The sequence below is a fragment of the Sus scrofa genome, chromosome 15 (assembly GCF_000003025.6).
Source record: "Sus scrofa isolate TJ Tabasco breed Duroc chromosome 15, Sscrofa11.1, whole genome shotgun sequence".
NCBI lineage: Eukaryota > Metazoa > Chordata > Mammalia > Artiodactyla > Suidae > Sus > Sus scrofa.
In genome coordinates this window covers 52,001,165-52,017,050 of record NC_010457.5, presented here as the reverse complement: position 1 = coordinate 52,017,050, position 15,886 = coordinate 52,001,165, and the positions used below count along the sequence as shown (strand labels likewise).

Sequence of the window (15,886 nt, the reverse complement as noted above, 5' to 3'; positions counted from 1 at the left end):
TTAATAGAAAGAAAGCTGGATCTGTAGCGGCTTCCTAAACCACAGTCTCGCAGCTGTCACAGAGCCAGGCTGAGGAATACTCTGGGAAGGAAAGGGGATGTGCCTCATTGCAGCCTGATGCAGCCCCTGACCCTTTCCAACAGACTACATGGTGATTGCGTGGAATGAGCACTTCCGTGAACAATGGGAATAGTTCTTTGGGGCCCATAATTTGTTTGCTGTAAAAATGGTTGTGTGTCTGCTTTGCTACAAAGAATGTGATCCCGTCTTTCCCTATCACTTTTTGGTAGCAAAGGACTGCAGGGGTAAGTGGCAACTGGAAACCAGCAACAGAGACCTCAGGGAACAGATGAATTTGCTCTGTTCCTGAAGAGTGGGCTCTGGAGGAAGATGCCCACCCAGAGATGGCTCATGACTCGATCAATCTGGAAATTTCCATTCCTCCCCCTTCCAGGTGCTACCAAGCCTTAAAACACGGAACCAGGAATGGTACTGCTTCCTCAGCAAAATCATCAGATGGCATGATGTTACATTTCTTTCTAGAAAGTCATTCATGCTCCTCTGATCAAACTATAGGCCACTCAGAAGCCTGGCTGATTGCAAAGAGGCTCGATTTCAAGGTGGGAGGAGTAAACGGGCCTCGTTTTCTGATGAACCCAGATGAAGCTGCAATTTGCTGTTTTCAATCAACAACCTCGGGTGATATCAGCAAAGGTCACCCATTAACCATGTTTCATAAGAGAAATCTGATATGCCTTCATATTCCAGTCCTCAAGGGCAGCTTTCTGCCTTTTTCCGTGGTGCTCCTCGCTTATAGGATGATCTCAGATGAATCTGGATTGGGTTTCAATTTTGCTTTTGGTTGCACATAAAATAATTGCTTTCGAAACAATACCCTCGTGATTAAAAAACCACTGCAGCTAAAAATATTTAAATCAGGAAGCATCCCAAATAGAGGACTTGGCAAAACACATCAGATAGGACAAAAATTTTGCTGGCAGAATGTAAAATAAATATCAAAAGACTAAACTACACATAAGGCACCATGAAGCACTGAAGTTTTGCTGGGTAACATTTGCCCCGAGATGTTTATACATGTCCATGTAATTGCAGCTAATCATATAAATTCTTTGTTTCAGTTTGAAATCTGTTCAGGTTGACACCTCTACTTCTGTGCTGATTATTTTTCTCCCATCTTGTGATCTCCTTCTGCCTCTTTTTTTTTTTTTTTTTTTTTTTTTTTTAGAATAAATTAGTGGCAGAGCATGGGCTTGTGAAGCAGGGATTTGAGTCTATTTAATTCTTTTTTTTTTTTCCTTTTCCTCATTTGCCCCTATTTCCAAAAACTTTTGGTCTTAAGCTCCAGGTCCACCTCAACCCTCTCAATAAATAATCCTTCATATTTTAATTTTTACCTACTATACTGATCTCCTCTTACCTCCCTCTGTCTTTTTTTTTTTTTTTTTCTTTTTAGGGCCACACCCTTGGCATATGGAAGTTCCCAGGCTAGGGGTTGAATCAGAGCTACAGCTGCTGGCCTACACCACAGCCATGGCAGCATGGGATCCGAGCTTAGTCTGTGACCTTCACCACAGCTAGTGGCAATGCCAGATCCTTAACACACTGAGCGGGGGCCAGGGATCAAACCTGCATCCTCATGGATACTAGTTGGATTCGTTTCCACTGAACCACAATGGGAACTCCCACATCCCTCTCTTTTTTTCCCTTTTCTCTTTCTTTCTTATTTCTTCAACTGGATTTTCTCTGTTTTATAGGGTGGTTATAAGCTTAGGCTCTCAGTTATCAGGGATTGTTTCCTTGGTGGAATAAGGAATCAGCTTGGAGGTCCCATCGTGGCTTAGTGGTTAAGGAACCCGACTAGCATCCATGAGGACTCAAGTTCAATCCCTGGCCTCGCTCAGTGGGTTAAGGATCTGGTGTAGGTCACAGATGCAGCTTGGATCCAGCATTGCTCTGGCTGTGGCAAAGGCCGGTGGCTACAGCTCTGATTGGACACCTAGCCTGGGAACTTCCATATGTTGCATGTGTGGCTCTAAAAAGCCAAAAAAAAAAAAAAAAGAAAAGAAAAGGAAGCACAGCTATGTGTCATGACATCCACTCACCCTCTTGGAAGAGAAAGGCTTACACAGAAATCACACTGTTCTTCCTCCTTTTGTCACTGCTTTCTCTGACCAATTGACCTAATTCAAGTTGGGAATCAGAGTGGACCATTGTCATGGTTATCCTCTTCCTATCCCACAGTAGGGAAGCTGTACCCAGGGACTGGAAGGTTTTTGGATAGTCAGGGGTGATCCACTGAGGGATGGCAATCTCTATACTTCTATGGTTGGAATGTTTGTGTGTGTCTCCTGCCACCCCCAGTGTGCCCATTCTTATGTTGGGGTTAGTAGATGCAAAATATTACATTTATTTATTTATTTATTTATTGTCTTTTTAGGGCCACACCTGTGGCATATGGAAGTTCCCAGGCTAGGGGTTGAATCAGAGCTGTAGCTGCTGGCCTACACCACAGTCACAGCAATGCGGGATCTGAGCCACATCTGAGCCTACACCACAGTTCATGACAACACTGGATCCTCAACCCTCTGAGTGAGGCCAGGGATCAAACCCTCGTCCTCACGGATACTAGTTGGGTTTGTTACCACGGAGCCACGACAGGAACTCCAAACTACTACATTTAGAATGGATGAGCAGTAAGGTCCTGCTGTATAGCACAGGGAACTATATCCAATCTCTTGTGATAGAACATGATAGAAGATAATACAAGAAAAAGAATATATATATATATATATATATTCATGTATATATATGTGAGCCACTTTGCTTACAGCAGAAATTGACACAATGTCATAAATAAACTATAATAAAAAATCTAAAATACTTATCGAAATAGACTAAAATTGTAGTCAGAGGCCAGTCACAGGGTACAAAATTTCAGTTGCGCAGATGATTAAGTTTTGGAGATCTGATGTACAGTTAATCTCTACTGTATACTTTCTTCTGCTTAGAAGGTAGACCTTAAGTGGTCACACCACACACACATGTTAATTCTGAGGTGATGCAGATGTTAATTAGCTTGATTGTGTTGTTTCACAATGGAAATGTGTATCAAAATATCAAGTTGTACATCTCAGTTACATACAATTTTTGTCAATTATATCTCAATAAGCTGAAAATTTGCTTCATTTAATTATAAAAAAATTTAACAAATAAATTTTATCTCTATTAAATAAAAAAAAAAAAACCCATCAGTAACCTCCAAGGTATTAGGAGGCAGGGCCGTTGGGAGGTGATTAGATCATGTGGGCGGAGCCCTCTTGATTGCATGATTGGATTGGGATAAGCGCCCTTACAAGAAGAGGCCCCATGAGTCCTTACTTATGTACACACACCCAGCTTGCAGCTCACCAAGGGCTGGAGCCACGGAGCGCGCCAGCACCCGACAGGACTCAGCATGGCAGCCAACGGCAAGACCAAGTTGTCCAAAAAGCTGCTTCGCATGAAGTTCATGCACAGGCGACTGGATTCAGAAACCAAGAAACAACTAGAAACAGAAGAAAAGAAAATCATTAACGAAGAGCACTGGTACTTGGATTTGCCAGAGCTAAAAGAGAAAGAGAGTTTCATAATAGAAGAGCAGAGTTTCTTGATATGTGAAGATCTCTACGGAAGAATGTCATTCCAAGGATTTAACCCTGAAGTTGAAAATTTAATGCTTCAGATGAATGCTGAAAACAAAGCAAAAGAAGTTGAAAATGAAAAGATGGAGCTCGATGTGTCAGATAAAGAAATGGCCAGACTCTATGAGACCTTGGTGGGGACAATTGGGAGAAACTTTGCCAGAAAAAGAGATCGTGCCGACTATGAAGAAGATGAAAATGGAGACGTAAGACCAGTGAAAGCAAAGACGGGAGTTCCCGTCGTGGCGCAGTGGTTAACGAATCCGACTAGGAACCATGAGGTTGCGGGTTCGGTCCCTGCCCTTGCTCAGTGGGTTAACGATCGGGCATTGCCGTGAGCTGTGGTGTAGGTTGCAGACGCGGCTGGGATCCCGCGTTGCTGTGGCTCTGGCGTAGGCCGGTGGCTACAGCTCCGATTCAACCCCTAGCCTGGGAACCTCCATATGCCACAGGAGCGGCCCAAGAAATAGCAACAACAACAACAAAAGACAAAAAAAAAAAAAAAAAAAAGCGAAGACGGTGTTAAAGCCCCAAGATTAAATGGATGCCTTAAGTTATGGCTCAGGATGACTTGTGAGAGCACGTTTTGGAACTCATTCTGTAGGTTTCTTTATAATTATTAATGCTGTTTATTTGTAAATAAATGTATAATTTTGACAACATTCTGCTTTTGGAACAGATGTGTGATGAATGTTATTCATCTTTTGCTTAATGGTACTCATCAAGAATGGATTTTTAACCCTTGATCTTTAAAGGTACATAAATACATAGTTGCTTCCTAAAGACTTTTTTTATCTCTGATTTTTTTAAAAAAATATAATGCTCCCTTCACTGACCTTGAATTGACTCATATAAACTAACAACAGTGTTTAAATTGCAATTATGTTTATAGTCTCTTTTAACTTGTTAATCACGTCGAGCCATTTTGTACATATATTTTGGAATCAAATGTCATGAGAATTCATTATATATAAATTCATCAAGAAAAAACATCCCTGGGAGTTCCCATCGTGGCTCAGTGGAAACAAATCCAACTAGTATCCATGAGGATATGTTCAACCCCTGGCCCTGCTCAGTGGGTTAAGGATGGTGCAGTTTGCAGAAGTGGCTTAGATTCTGCATTGCTGTGGCTGTGGTGTAGGCCAGCAGCTGCAGCTCCAGTTTGACCCCCAGCCTGGGAACGTCCATATGCGTCTGGTGCAGTCCTAAAAAGCAAAACAAAACAATAACAACAGCAAAAAAATCCCTCTCCAGCCCAAAGTACTTCAAGTACTTCTGTGCAAACAAGTCATTGTCAGTGTGTGGAATTATGGTCCTTTTTTTTTTCTTTCGTCTTTTTGCCATTTTTTGGGCCGCTCCCGTGGCATATGGAGGTTCCCAGGCTAGGGGTCTAATCGGAGCTGCAGCCGCCGGCCTACGCCAGAGCCACAGCAATGCGGGATCCGAGCCGCGTCTGCGACCTACACCACAGCTCATGGCAACACGGGATCCTTAACCCACTGAACAAGGGCAGGGATCGAACCTGCAACCTCATGGTTCCTAGTTGGATTCGTTAACCACTGCGCCACTACGGGGACTCCTATGGTCCTTTTTTTAAAAAGCCCTTAAATAATGTTTAAAAAATAGTGTTCTTGGAGTTCCCATTGTGGCTCAGCAGGTTAAGGACATGACATTGTCTCCACGAGGATGTGAGTTTGATCCCTGGCCTCGCTCAGTGCCTCAGTGGACTAAGGATCTGGTGTTGCCACAAATTGCAGCACAGGTCACAAGGTCACAGATATGGCTCTGATCAGGTGTTGCTGTGGCTGTGGCTTACATGGCAGCTATAGCTCTAATTGGACCCCTGACCCAGGACTTCCATGTGCCACATGTGTGGCTCTATAAAGAGAAAAAAAAATTCTTCTGAAATAAACATCTGGTTTCATTAAAAAAAAAAAAAAAAAAAAAAAAAGGCCCTGAGAACTAGCTTGTCCCTATTTGTAGGAGGTCACACGGAGAAGATGGTAGTCAATGAGGAGGAATGTCCTCACCAGACACCAAATCTGCCAGCACCTTGACCTTGGACTCCCCAGACCCAGACTGTTGGAAATTTCTGTTGTTTATCAGCCACATAGGTAAGGGTATTTTTGTTATAGCAGCCTGAAATGACTAAGACAGATGCAGAGTAGTGTTTTGGGGATAATGAAAGGCAGGACAATGCTAGGGTAGAATAGAGGGTTTCCTTCCTTCAGCATCCGTGTCTCAAGATGGAAAGTCAGGGACAACTTCAGGTGCCAGGCAGAGCTGTCCTTCCTGTCAGACCTCATGACCTCTCACCCACTAGCTCCTTGGAGCATCAATATTAGTCTTAACCAGATGTGATCCCAAGGTTGAGAACTAGGGATTTTCTCATCACCGTATCCTAGAAAGGCCACTGGGATGTTGAATAGCATCATTTTAGAGTATTTGCCCTTTAGCAACATCTTAATTTATTTGACATTTCCCCCTCCTTAACATCCTACTGTTAAAACAATAGGGTATCAATTTCCATGCCGAATTTACTAGCTCCCTGCTTCCTGTGATTTCAAACTGCACTTTTCCTGATGGCTCAGCCCACAATGATTTTTCCATTTCCAACTCCCAGGTGTGATAGCCAGTCTCTATGAGGGTGGACATTGCTTCTTGTCTTCTTTGAATCCCCAGCATTTAGCAAGAGGCATGCCGCGTAGCTGGAGCTCAAGAAGTGCTTTCCACCATTTACCATATACTGATGGAGTTTTAAATTTTTTCCGTTTAAATATGCTTTGCTTTCCACCAGACTGTAGGTGTTGGAGGGTCTGGCACACAACACAGAGTGTGTTCTTTGCATGAAGCAGGTGCTTGTTAGTTTTTCGATGATAATAATTAAACTCCACAAACATTTTATTGAATCCCTTCGCTGTGGTAGAAAGTGTGATGGGTATATAGGATGAAAACATGGGGGGGGGGTAAAAAGAATCCTGCCACTAGGAAGTCATAATACACATGGTAATAAACCACATATCCCTGGGGTCAGGCAGAGATGCACCTTTTCCGATGGCTGTTGATTTAATCATCATTGTGTAGACCTGATTTCAGAAGTACCTGGGCCTTGTCATCTGATCACCTGACATGATTAATGCAAGGCAGGGATTGAATTAATTATCTTTGAAGTGCCCTGAGTTTTTCAGCTTTTTTTTTTTTTTTTTTTTTTTTAAATCAACGAACTGCAAGTCTTGTTTCTCACATCATAACTTCCTCAACGTAAATTTGAGCCAACCATCAACACAGGTTCCGTGCTGGGTTCTGGGCGGAGATAGAGATGTGTTTGTTGGACACAATACAAGGTCTCAAGGACTCACAACTGAGACTCACACCAACACTGCTTAGCCCTCCTGTGAGGCTGATCTGCTAAGTGTAAGAACAGAGATAAAAACCGAGTGTTACTGGAATGATTAATTTTGACTGCAGTGATTCTGGCAGGTTTCACAAACAAATTGACATTTGAGTTGGACCTTGATACTGGATTTTGACAAGCAGGGAGAGACTGGAGGAAAGACCAGCTCAGACAGGTGACACAGGATCAACAAAGGTGTAGAGGTGTGAAAGTTTCTGCCCTTAGTATCCACAGAGGAGGCCTAAGAGTTGGGTGTGGGTGGAGTAGAGACTTTCAAAGGCTGTGAAGGACCTAAGGCAGGGGTTGCTTTGGCATTTTCAAGGTCAAATGAAGCCTTTGGCCAAGTTTTGTTTGGTTCAGCACCAGGGTTTAAAATTTTTGAGTTACTGCCAGCATCTATAAATCAGGAGATTTCATATCCACGTCCGGATTTCGGGCTTCTCTTACAAACAGGCTAGCAATACTGTGCTGGCATTTCCTCAAGGCAACAAGTGGCTGGAATTGAGAACGGCTGTTCCTTGTAGACAGGCATGTGGAGTTGCTCAACTTGTCACCATCCCTGACTAACTGGCCGTCATCAAATGGCACAGGCAGGTATTGGAGTTTGTACCCTCTGATCCCCAAGTTTTACTGACTGTGCACGGTGGTCTCTTTCAGGGAGATTTAGACAGTGGGTGACTCATGCGCACATCTGGATGTCTTTTAGGAATTGTCAGCTTCTTCAAGGAGAGACGTGTCAAGAGGTGACCCAGAGGTTCCTTTGAGGAATCTTGTTTGTCTAATGAGAGCCTAGGCTGGCACACCTGATGGATTTTGAGAGGCAGGGGATAATGACCCTCACGGTTTAAGAGATCTCTCTCCATGGCAACCTCTGATGCTTTTGTCAATCTGAGAGCTTGTTAGCCTCCTGTCTCTGGTTTATCTTTCCCTGATAAGTGAGTTTTCTTTTCCTCTGGAAGGCAGGCTGGCAGTGTGCCCACAAGAACTGGAATTCATTTTTGGAACAAAGGAGGGCACCCGTGTGTGTTTTAGTCTTTCATTTCCTTTGTTCAGAGGTTATGCCCATCAAGTGTTCATACTTCTTGGACTTTTGTAAGCTAAGTTTTCATTTCCCTTTTGCTCACAGAAACGTGCACTTTGGGGGTACCGGTGCCCATATATTTTGTTGGACTTTTGATGAAGGGCATGTGAATGCCCCCAAATGCAAATGTATGGTGGTTGAACAGGCACAAAATGCAGGGGTTTACTACTCTGCACCGGGTGGGGGCTGGGGGCCCAGGCCTGGGAGCTCTGCTCATACACAAACACACAGAGTTTAAGTCCTAACTGGCACCACCTTCTTTTAGAAGAATAAAATAGAAGGTTACTGAGTCGACGAGCTAATCTGTCTAATTAGATGCCTCTGAGCAAAATGCATAAAATTTGCATTCATTATCTTAACACGCAAAGAATAGGACACAGGAAAGAGAAACTCCAGGAAATTAGCATTTTGATGGGGGAAGGGGAGTCTTGGGGGGGTGTAATCCATAAGGTCTTTTCCGCTTTAATGTTTTGGGACTACACTCTGGAGAAGCTGCGGCGTGCTGCTATTGTCAGCAAAGACAACCCTTGTATCCTTGGCCTTGCAAGCGGTCAGTTCAAGATTTGTCTGCGGACTGCCTGACGGTGAAGCAGCCATCAAGCTCAGCCGGAGGAAGCTCCATTAAAGCAGTGCCACGGGACGGGGATAATCAGTTTCAGTTCTGGCGGCTCTCTGGCAGGAGGGACAGTTGCCTCTTGGTCTCTAGGTGGCGCTGTTGTATCTATTGTAAGAGGCACTTCACTGTGGCTACATCCTTTCTATTGAAGATGGAGGGGGAAAGAAAGAAAGAAAAAAGAATAAAATAAACTTCCTCTTCCTGTTGGCTCCCCCCCCCAGCCCCAACATCACAACCCTCTCCACCTAGGCACTGCTGCTGTTTGCAGCCCAAAGAATGCATATATGTTGTTTAATCTCTAATGATTTATTCAAAATCAGTGGTTCTTTTACTTCCTTTGTTATGTGTGCACAAATCAAGCTCAGGGATAATTCATTTGAGAGCCTAACTGCCCAAGATAGTACTTGCTACTCTCCATTTTACCTTCTCAGCCCCCAACCCCCTCCTTCCAATTCTTCTCTTCCTTATTGCTACTAATATTCACACTGTGATGGGAGTGCTTTTGGAAGGAGGGCTTCTGTAGAGTTCATTCCTTGTACCCTGAAGGCACCCATTAGTATGGAAGTCAGGGCTGAAAGGAGGGGGTTGGCAGTGATGGGACAGGGGAGAGGGCAACTTGAATGAAATGCACAATGCCATTCTCTTTGGCAGTCTCAAAAACCTGTATCAGAGGTCCCATCATGGCTCAGTGGTTAACGAATCCGACTAGGAACCATGAGATTGCGGGTTTGATTCCTGACCTTGCTCAGTGGGTTAATGATCTGGTGTTGCTGTGGCTGTGGTGTAGGCCAGCGCTACAGCTCCGATTAGACCCCTAGCCTGGGAACCTCCACATGCCTCGGGTGTGGCCCTAGAAAAGACAAAAAAAAAAAAAAAAAAATTTTGTACATTTAAAAAACAAACAATCAAACAAACAAACAAAACCTGTCTCCTCCTGGACTGACAGGTTTGGGCCAAGTATAGGAATGACATTCTGTCCTCTAATGAGAGGTGGTGAAGCAGAGATGGCTGCCTCAGTTTCCCCAGTGCTGAGATAGAACAGTCTACTGATTCCTCAGGCAAAGTCTTAAAGGCAAACAGAAAGTTATTTGCAAAAAAATGCAATAGGGCTTTTTGGAGATGGGGACGAATTCTCATGACTTCATAGCTCATACACTCCACCCTTGGTTTCTGCGGATTTTGCATACATGGATATGGAGGCTCTGTCATATCCACTGTTTTATATAAGGGACTTGAGCATCCAAGGATTTTGGTATCCCTGGGAGCTCCTGGAATCAATCTCCTGCGGATAAGGGGGTGGGGTGGGGGGGTGACTGCAACGAACCTCTTGTTTCTCCAGGAAAGAGACTGGGGAATGGATAGCATTTAGGTAGCACTAGAAAATTTGCAAAGATTTTCCCCTCTCTGATATTCATCATCTCCTTCCCTCCTCCCAGCACTGTTACCACGACTTCATCTGAGCGAATACTGGGTCCATTCAGTCCCTTCGTCAAGTTCACAGAGTTAAGAGTTCCTAAAACCAGGCTGTCTTCCTCCAAGTTCTACTCTCCTTACATAGTTGTTTTATTTTTTATCCTGAACAGATTCTTCAGTTGGGAAGTAATATTCAAGTCTAGCCATCAACATTTGCCTTACTTGCTACCCAAGAATCAAATCAAGCTATGCTTAGAGCAAAGTAATAAAAGAGGCACCAGTCTTTTTTTTTTTAAATGAAAATTCTAACTTTAGTTTGGCTTGAGAAGCAATAACCTTAGGGTGTATTCTCTGTTTGCTTTCAATTCTGTGGGTGTGTGTTTTTTGTTTGTTTTGTTTTATTTTGTTTTTAGTTTATCATTTAATTAGGTTTGAGCCTTAATGGTACCCTCTGTAAAATAGGTTGAATTAACTGTATCTAGGCCTTAGACATCAAGGGAAAATAAATTCATATTTTATGAGTCACTCATTTGAATGAAAGGTTCAAGAAAAGCATTAGTTTTTATCATTGTTTTAATAGCAATTTATTAAGCCCAAACCTTAGGGAATCATGGAAGAATACATCATTTCCTCCACCTGATTACATCTTTGAGTTTTGTAAAAGTTTATAATGGATGAAATAGTACTTAACAGCTTCATAAACTAAACTGTTATACACGTTTAAATGGTCTTCACTCTTATTATCTTAACTAATGAATTTTGCCAGGCATCTCTGTTATAGCTGTATGATTTATAAAGATTATATTTACTTTTTCTCCTTATAAGAACCTAATGAGACCAAATTGGTTGCATGTAATCAGCCACTGGCCTTTTTCATCTCTTTGGGTTTTATTTACGAAAGCTTATTAGAGCAAACGTACTGAGTAATATGCAGCGATAGCTAGGTTTTGCCTAATGATCCCCAACAGCCAACACAGAATGCAGATAATGGAATGACAGGCTGATTAAAATGCAAGGAGAAAAGTAAATGCACTCAGGGCCATTTTGAAAATCCTTACCTAGCAAAACACCCATTAACATGTTTGCAACCTCAGAACATCTACTTGTACAGAGACCTGAAATGTGACTGTAACACATGTCTCAGAAAATGAGGGTTAAGCTCTTGTTTTCCAGTAATGAGGGATGGGGTTAAAATACAATGCACAAGTGGTTGTGCGGAATGTTGACTGTGGTGCCATCAAAGAGTGGATGATGCCCCTGATTCAGGAAGAGAAACCATAAGATGTAGACAATCCTCACTCGAAGACATAAGCAAGGCACATGGTGACAGGGCTGGACCACAGGCCCTCTACCATCATTGCTGTATCACAACTCTACACAATCTTTAGTGGTCTTTCATCCAGAGCAGCTTCTTTTTTTTCCTTATTATGCTACTTTCATTTTACTAAAACAAAGACTGGTCACACTCTCAGCTGAACACAGAACTGGTTTTTTTTTTTTTTTTTTTTTTTTTTTTTTTTTTTTTAACATGACTCGAATGCCCTTAGGGAAGAGGGACAGCTTTATTATTTTCCAGATGTCAACCTTAACTGTTTCCACCCCTTTGTAATGTTCTAGTCTGTCAGACTTGGCCATTCCTAAAACTTCCCCAAACCAAGTTAGAAGCCATTTATCCAGTTATTTCTTCCCTGTACCACCTGCTGGTGTAATGCATTTGGTAAGTTTATTTACCCTTTGGGTGGACAACTTCCTCTATAAAGTTTTAAAGGGTGTCCCCACATACTAGGATTGTGAGATTTGGCAAATAAATCTGTTTTCACCTTATTCATGTATTGAAGATTTTATAGTTTAAGACAATATTCCCTTTCTAGTCTTCACCTTTCCAGCAACTGATACCCCCAAACCTTGGGCCTCCAATTGGTTTGTGAAACATTCTCCTCAGACTTTTTCATGGAAACAGCAATAGTTGGGTTATTTATTTACTTATTCAGGCTTTTGCTTTGCAAATTTGGTTCCTTCGCCTAGATTATACTATGCTGGAATGACCTACAATAAAGGGTGAGAACAGTTGTGGAATCAGAGAAGTTTAGAGGTGACCCTATTGTAGGATGAAGCAAATCAGGCTTACAGAAATAAGGTGACTTGCCCAGAGTTATGTTATTAGTTAAAGAGAGGAGTTACCTTGTGGTGTAGTGGGTTAAGGATTTGGCATTGTCACTGAAGAGACTTGGGTCACTGCTGTGGCAAGGGTTCGATCCCTGGCTTGGGAATTTCTATATGCTATGGGCACTGCCAAAAAAAGGAAAAAAAAAAAAAAAAGAGAGAGAGAGAGAGAGAGACCTGGATTAGAACTTAATTCTCCTGGGTCCATAGTCTTTCCAAGGTCTGATCTTGCCTACATAAAAATTGTAAAATACTCCTGTCCTCAGTGCTTCTCCGTTCCCTACATGCCTCCCATTCGGATGGAGATAATTCTGGTTGTGGTTGCCAAACACCCTGCCTCCTGAGGCAACTTTCTGTCTCCAACATCCACTGATGTGACCTGTATGGGGTGTGTTTGTTGCTGTCTCCTTCTGCCTTTTCTTGCTCCTTTCTCAGTTCCATCAACCTGCTATGTGGCCCCTGCATCACTGCTTCCTCATCTGGTAACTTACGGTAGACTTAGGACCCTGAGGATAATACACTAACATGATACACCATTTCCTGCTGAGATACTTGAAGTCCCAAATTCATGATCTCCACCTCCCTTGGCTTTCTCTTATTACAGTGACACAGAGAGTTAATATTGTGGAGTTCTAGAGGTCATGACCTACCTGTGGGTAGGGTGCTTTTGCACAGAAGCACCTTTCCACTGTCTATTGCTTTAAATATTGGCCTGGCCTACATCTGGTCCTTCATATATGATTCTGAACCTACCTTTTGCTTAGAGGATACGACTCTATCATTTTGACCCTTCTCACTCTTCAGGTCCTTCCTGCCTAGAAGAAGGCACCACAGGGGTTGACTAAACATTGGATGTGACTAAACATTGAACTCAGCCAGGAGCAGCATGAGGGCACCTGGGAGGGGGTGTTTAAAGGCAAGAACACTCAAGGGAAGGACCTATGGAGAACAGGGAGGAGTAAAGGGAAGGGTTTTCTTATTCCCACTTTTGCTTCCCTTCCCTTCCCTTTCCTTTTTTTGGCTGCTCCTGTGGCATGCGGATGTTCCAGGGATTGAATCAGCACCACAACAGTGACCCAAGCTGCTACAGTGACAATGATGGATCCTTAAACCATGTGCTGTAAGAGAAATCCCCTTTTCATTTTTTATTACATCTCTCCCCTTACAGTTTTGGTTCCCTTCTTCCTCATTGTGTTTTGTTCTGTAGTTTTTCATTTTTTTTCCTGAGTTTCTACTGTTTTCCTTCCTCGATGCCCTCGTAGGCACATTTCTTTTGGAACTGATAAGCAATTTTTCTGTTATGTTGTTCCAGTGAAGTTGCCCCTGGTGAACTTTCTTCAATTCTCCACTTACTTCCCCTGGCTTTAGCTGTTTTTCACATTTTGCCTGTACTGTTTGAGATTCTGAATTTGAAGCAAACATTTACTCCTTTGCATTCTGAATCTAGAAAGGTAATATTTCAGCGCTTAGTGTCTGGACTCTTTCTATCTGAAGCATATAAGCCTAAAAGAATCCCCCAAACCTTGAATCTCCACATTTAAAAGCATCTTGTGATAGCAATGGTAGATGTTAATCTACCTTGAAGATTGCAAAGTTCTTCTGGTGGAGCCACCCAACCTGCCTGCTTGTGTCAAGATTCCAGGTACCTGATGGCTGGATGTTAACTGATGGTTCCAGGTACCTCCTCATCATGAGGAGAAAGGTCAGTAATTTCTTCTTTCCAAATTCCCCCCACCCCACCCCTTATTGAAGAATGCTCTGCATACTCTGGACACTCAGTTTTCTGGAGGGGCTCAGACCTTAACTTAAATATCCCCAGTACAGATTTACTGTATTTTAAGAAAATCCAACATATAAACAATAGAATTTAAAGAAACATATATTATTTGTATTACAAGTGGCTTTATCACAGGACTTCCTTTAGTGGATTCAAATTATTTGTATTTCATATGGAAAAAATAGATGTATTTGACTAAGGGTCATATAGATTGCACAGAGCAAGAATCCTTGATTTATTGTGACCAAGGGCTAGGTATCTTTTTGATCATATACTTACCCCATATATAGAGGTAGCTTTGTGATTCTTATGAACTCCAAGTTCTCAATATATGGAAATGGAAAATATGAAATGTTGAGTACAGAGGGAAAAGGCAGCGATCTCCTAGGTTTCAGCCCTGAGACTAATATCTCTCCTATTGGAGTTTCTGCTGTGGCACAGCAGAAACGAATCTGACTAGTATCCATGAGGATGTGGGTTCAATCCCCAGCCTCACTAAGTGGGTCGGGGTCTGGTGTTACTATGAACTATGGTGTAGGCTGACAGCTGTAGCTCTGATTTAACCCCCAGCCTGGGAACTTCCATATGCCATGGGTGCGGTCCTAAAAAGCATAAACAAACAAACAAATAAAATCTATCCTATTATAAGTCACTTAAAAGGGAATTGGACACACACATAGACACATATGCACAATCCCCCCTTTCCCAGGTAGGAAGAGGGTACAGCACTGGCCAGCAGACCAGAATAACCCTGGCTTTGCTTGTGGACCTTCCTCAACATTGCTCTGATCCGTCCCAAGCTCTCTCTAAGAGGCTCTATCATTGCCTCCCCTGACTCCTGGGTCACTTTCCTGGTGACCAGATCATCCCCAGGCCTCAGGACAGGGCAAGGAAACTGACACAAATATTCCAAGCGGGTCCAGGGCAGCCCCCCCCTCCCCCGGAAGGCTCAGCCATTGTGGGAACACCCCACCTCTGGCTTTCCTCTGATAGAAACAGTTCCGACCTCTCAGCCCTTTTTCTCTCTCTCACACTCTTGAAAGCCAATTTCCTGCTTCAATCTTATTCTTATGAATAGAAACACGGAGCTTGCATGGAGAATGAGAAACTACTGTATCATAGGAAGCAATCACACAGAACACAAAAAGCCATTCAAAGTAATTAAACTACTCCCATCCCCTTTTCTATATTTCTTTTCAGCTCCGCACTGATGGGCTGTTTATCTTTGCCACCACAACAGCGGCTGCCGCAGTAGCAGAGGAAACGGCGAGCCATTTTCTGCATCGGGTGATGCCGAGAGGGCAGAATTAAGACAAACACTTTCATTCTTGGCTGCCAAAGCGTTTTAGCTTCTGAAAAGCAAGGGAAGCAAACGCCATCACCCCGTAAGGAAATAAATAAATGAAGGCCTGGTGGTGAGAGAAGCTTCTGGGTGATTTTCCACTCGTTGGAGGAAAAGGGGTGGGACCGGTGAGGATGCGGTGGGGGGGGGATGGGGAGCTCATTATTTCCAGCCCCTGGAAGCTTTTGTTCTCCTCAGCTGTGGTAAGGAGGCTGCAGCTCCGGTCCTAGCTGTGCAGAAGCTTGCAAGTGATCTAGGAGGAGGCTGATGTGTCTCCAGCAGGCATTGCCCGGAGAGGGACAGGGATCAGCTGGTCAGGAAGGCGGAAGCCTCTGGTTCTGACTGAGCAGGAGGGAGTTAGCAGGGCTCCGCATGTTAATACCTGCATAGATACCCTTC

At 43.2% G+C, this 15,886-nt stretch overlaps 1 protein-coding gene across 1 annotated transcript; it reads left to right on the top strand.

Moving 5' to 3' along the window:
- On the top strand, positions 3,476-15,456 carry LOC100739161 (M-phase phosphoprotein 6). Its single transcript, XM_013984089.2, has 4 exons — positions 3,476-3,922; positions 8,725-8,882; positions 13,681-13,819; positions 15,346-15,456. Exons 1-4 carry the CDS (start codon positions 3,476-3,478, stop codon positions 15,454-15,456), a joined length of 855 nt encoding a protein of 284 aa, XP_013839543.2.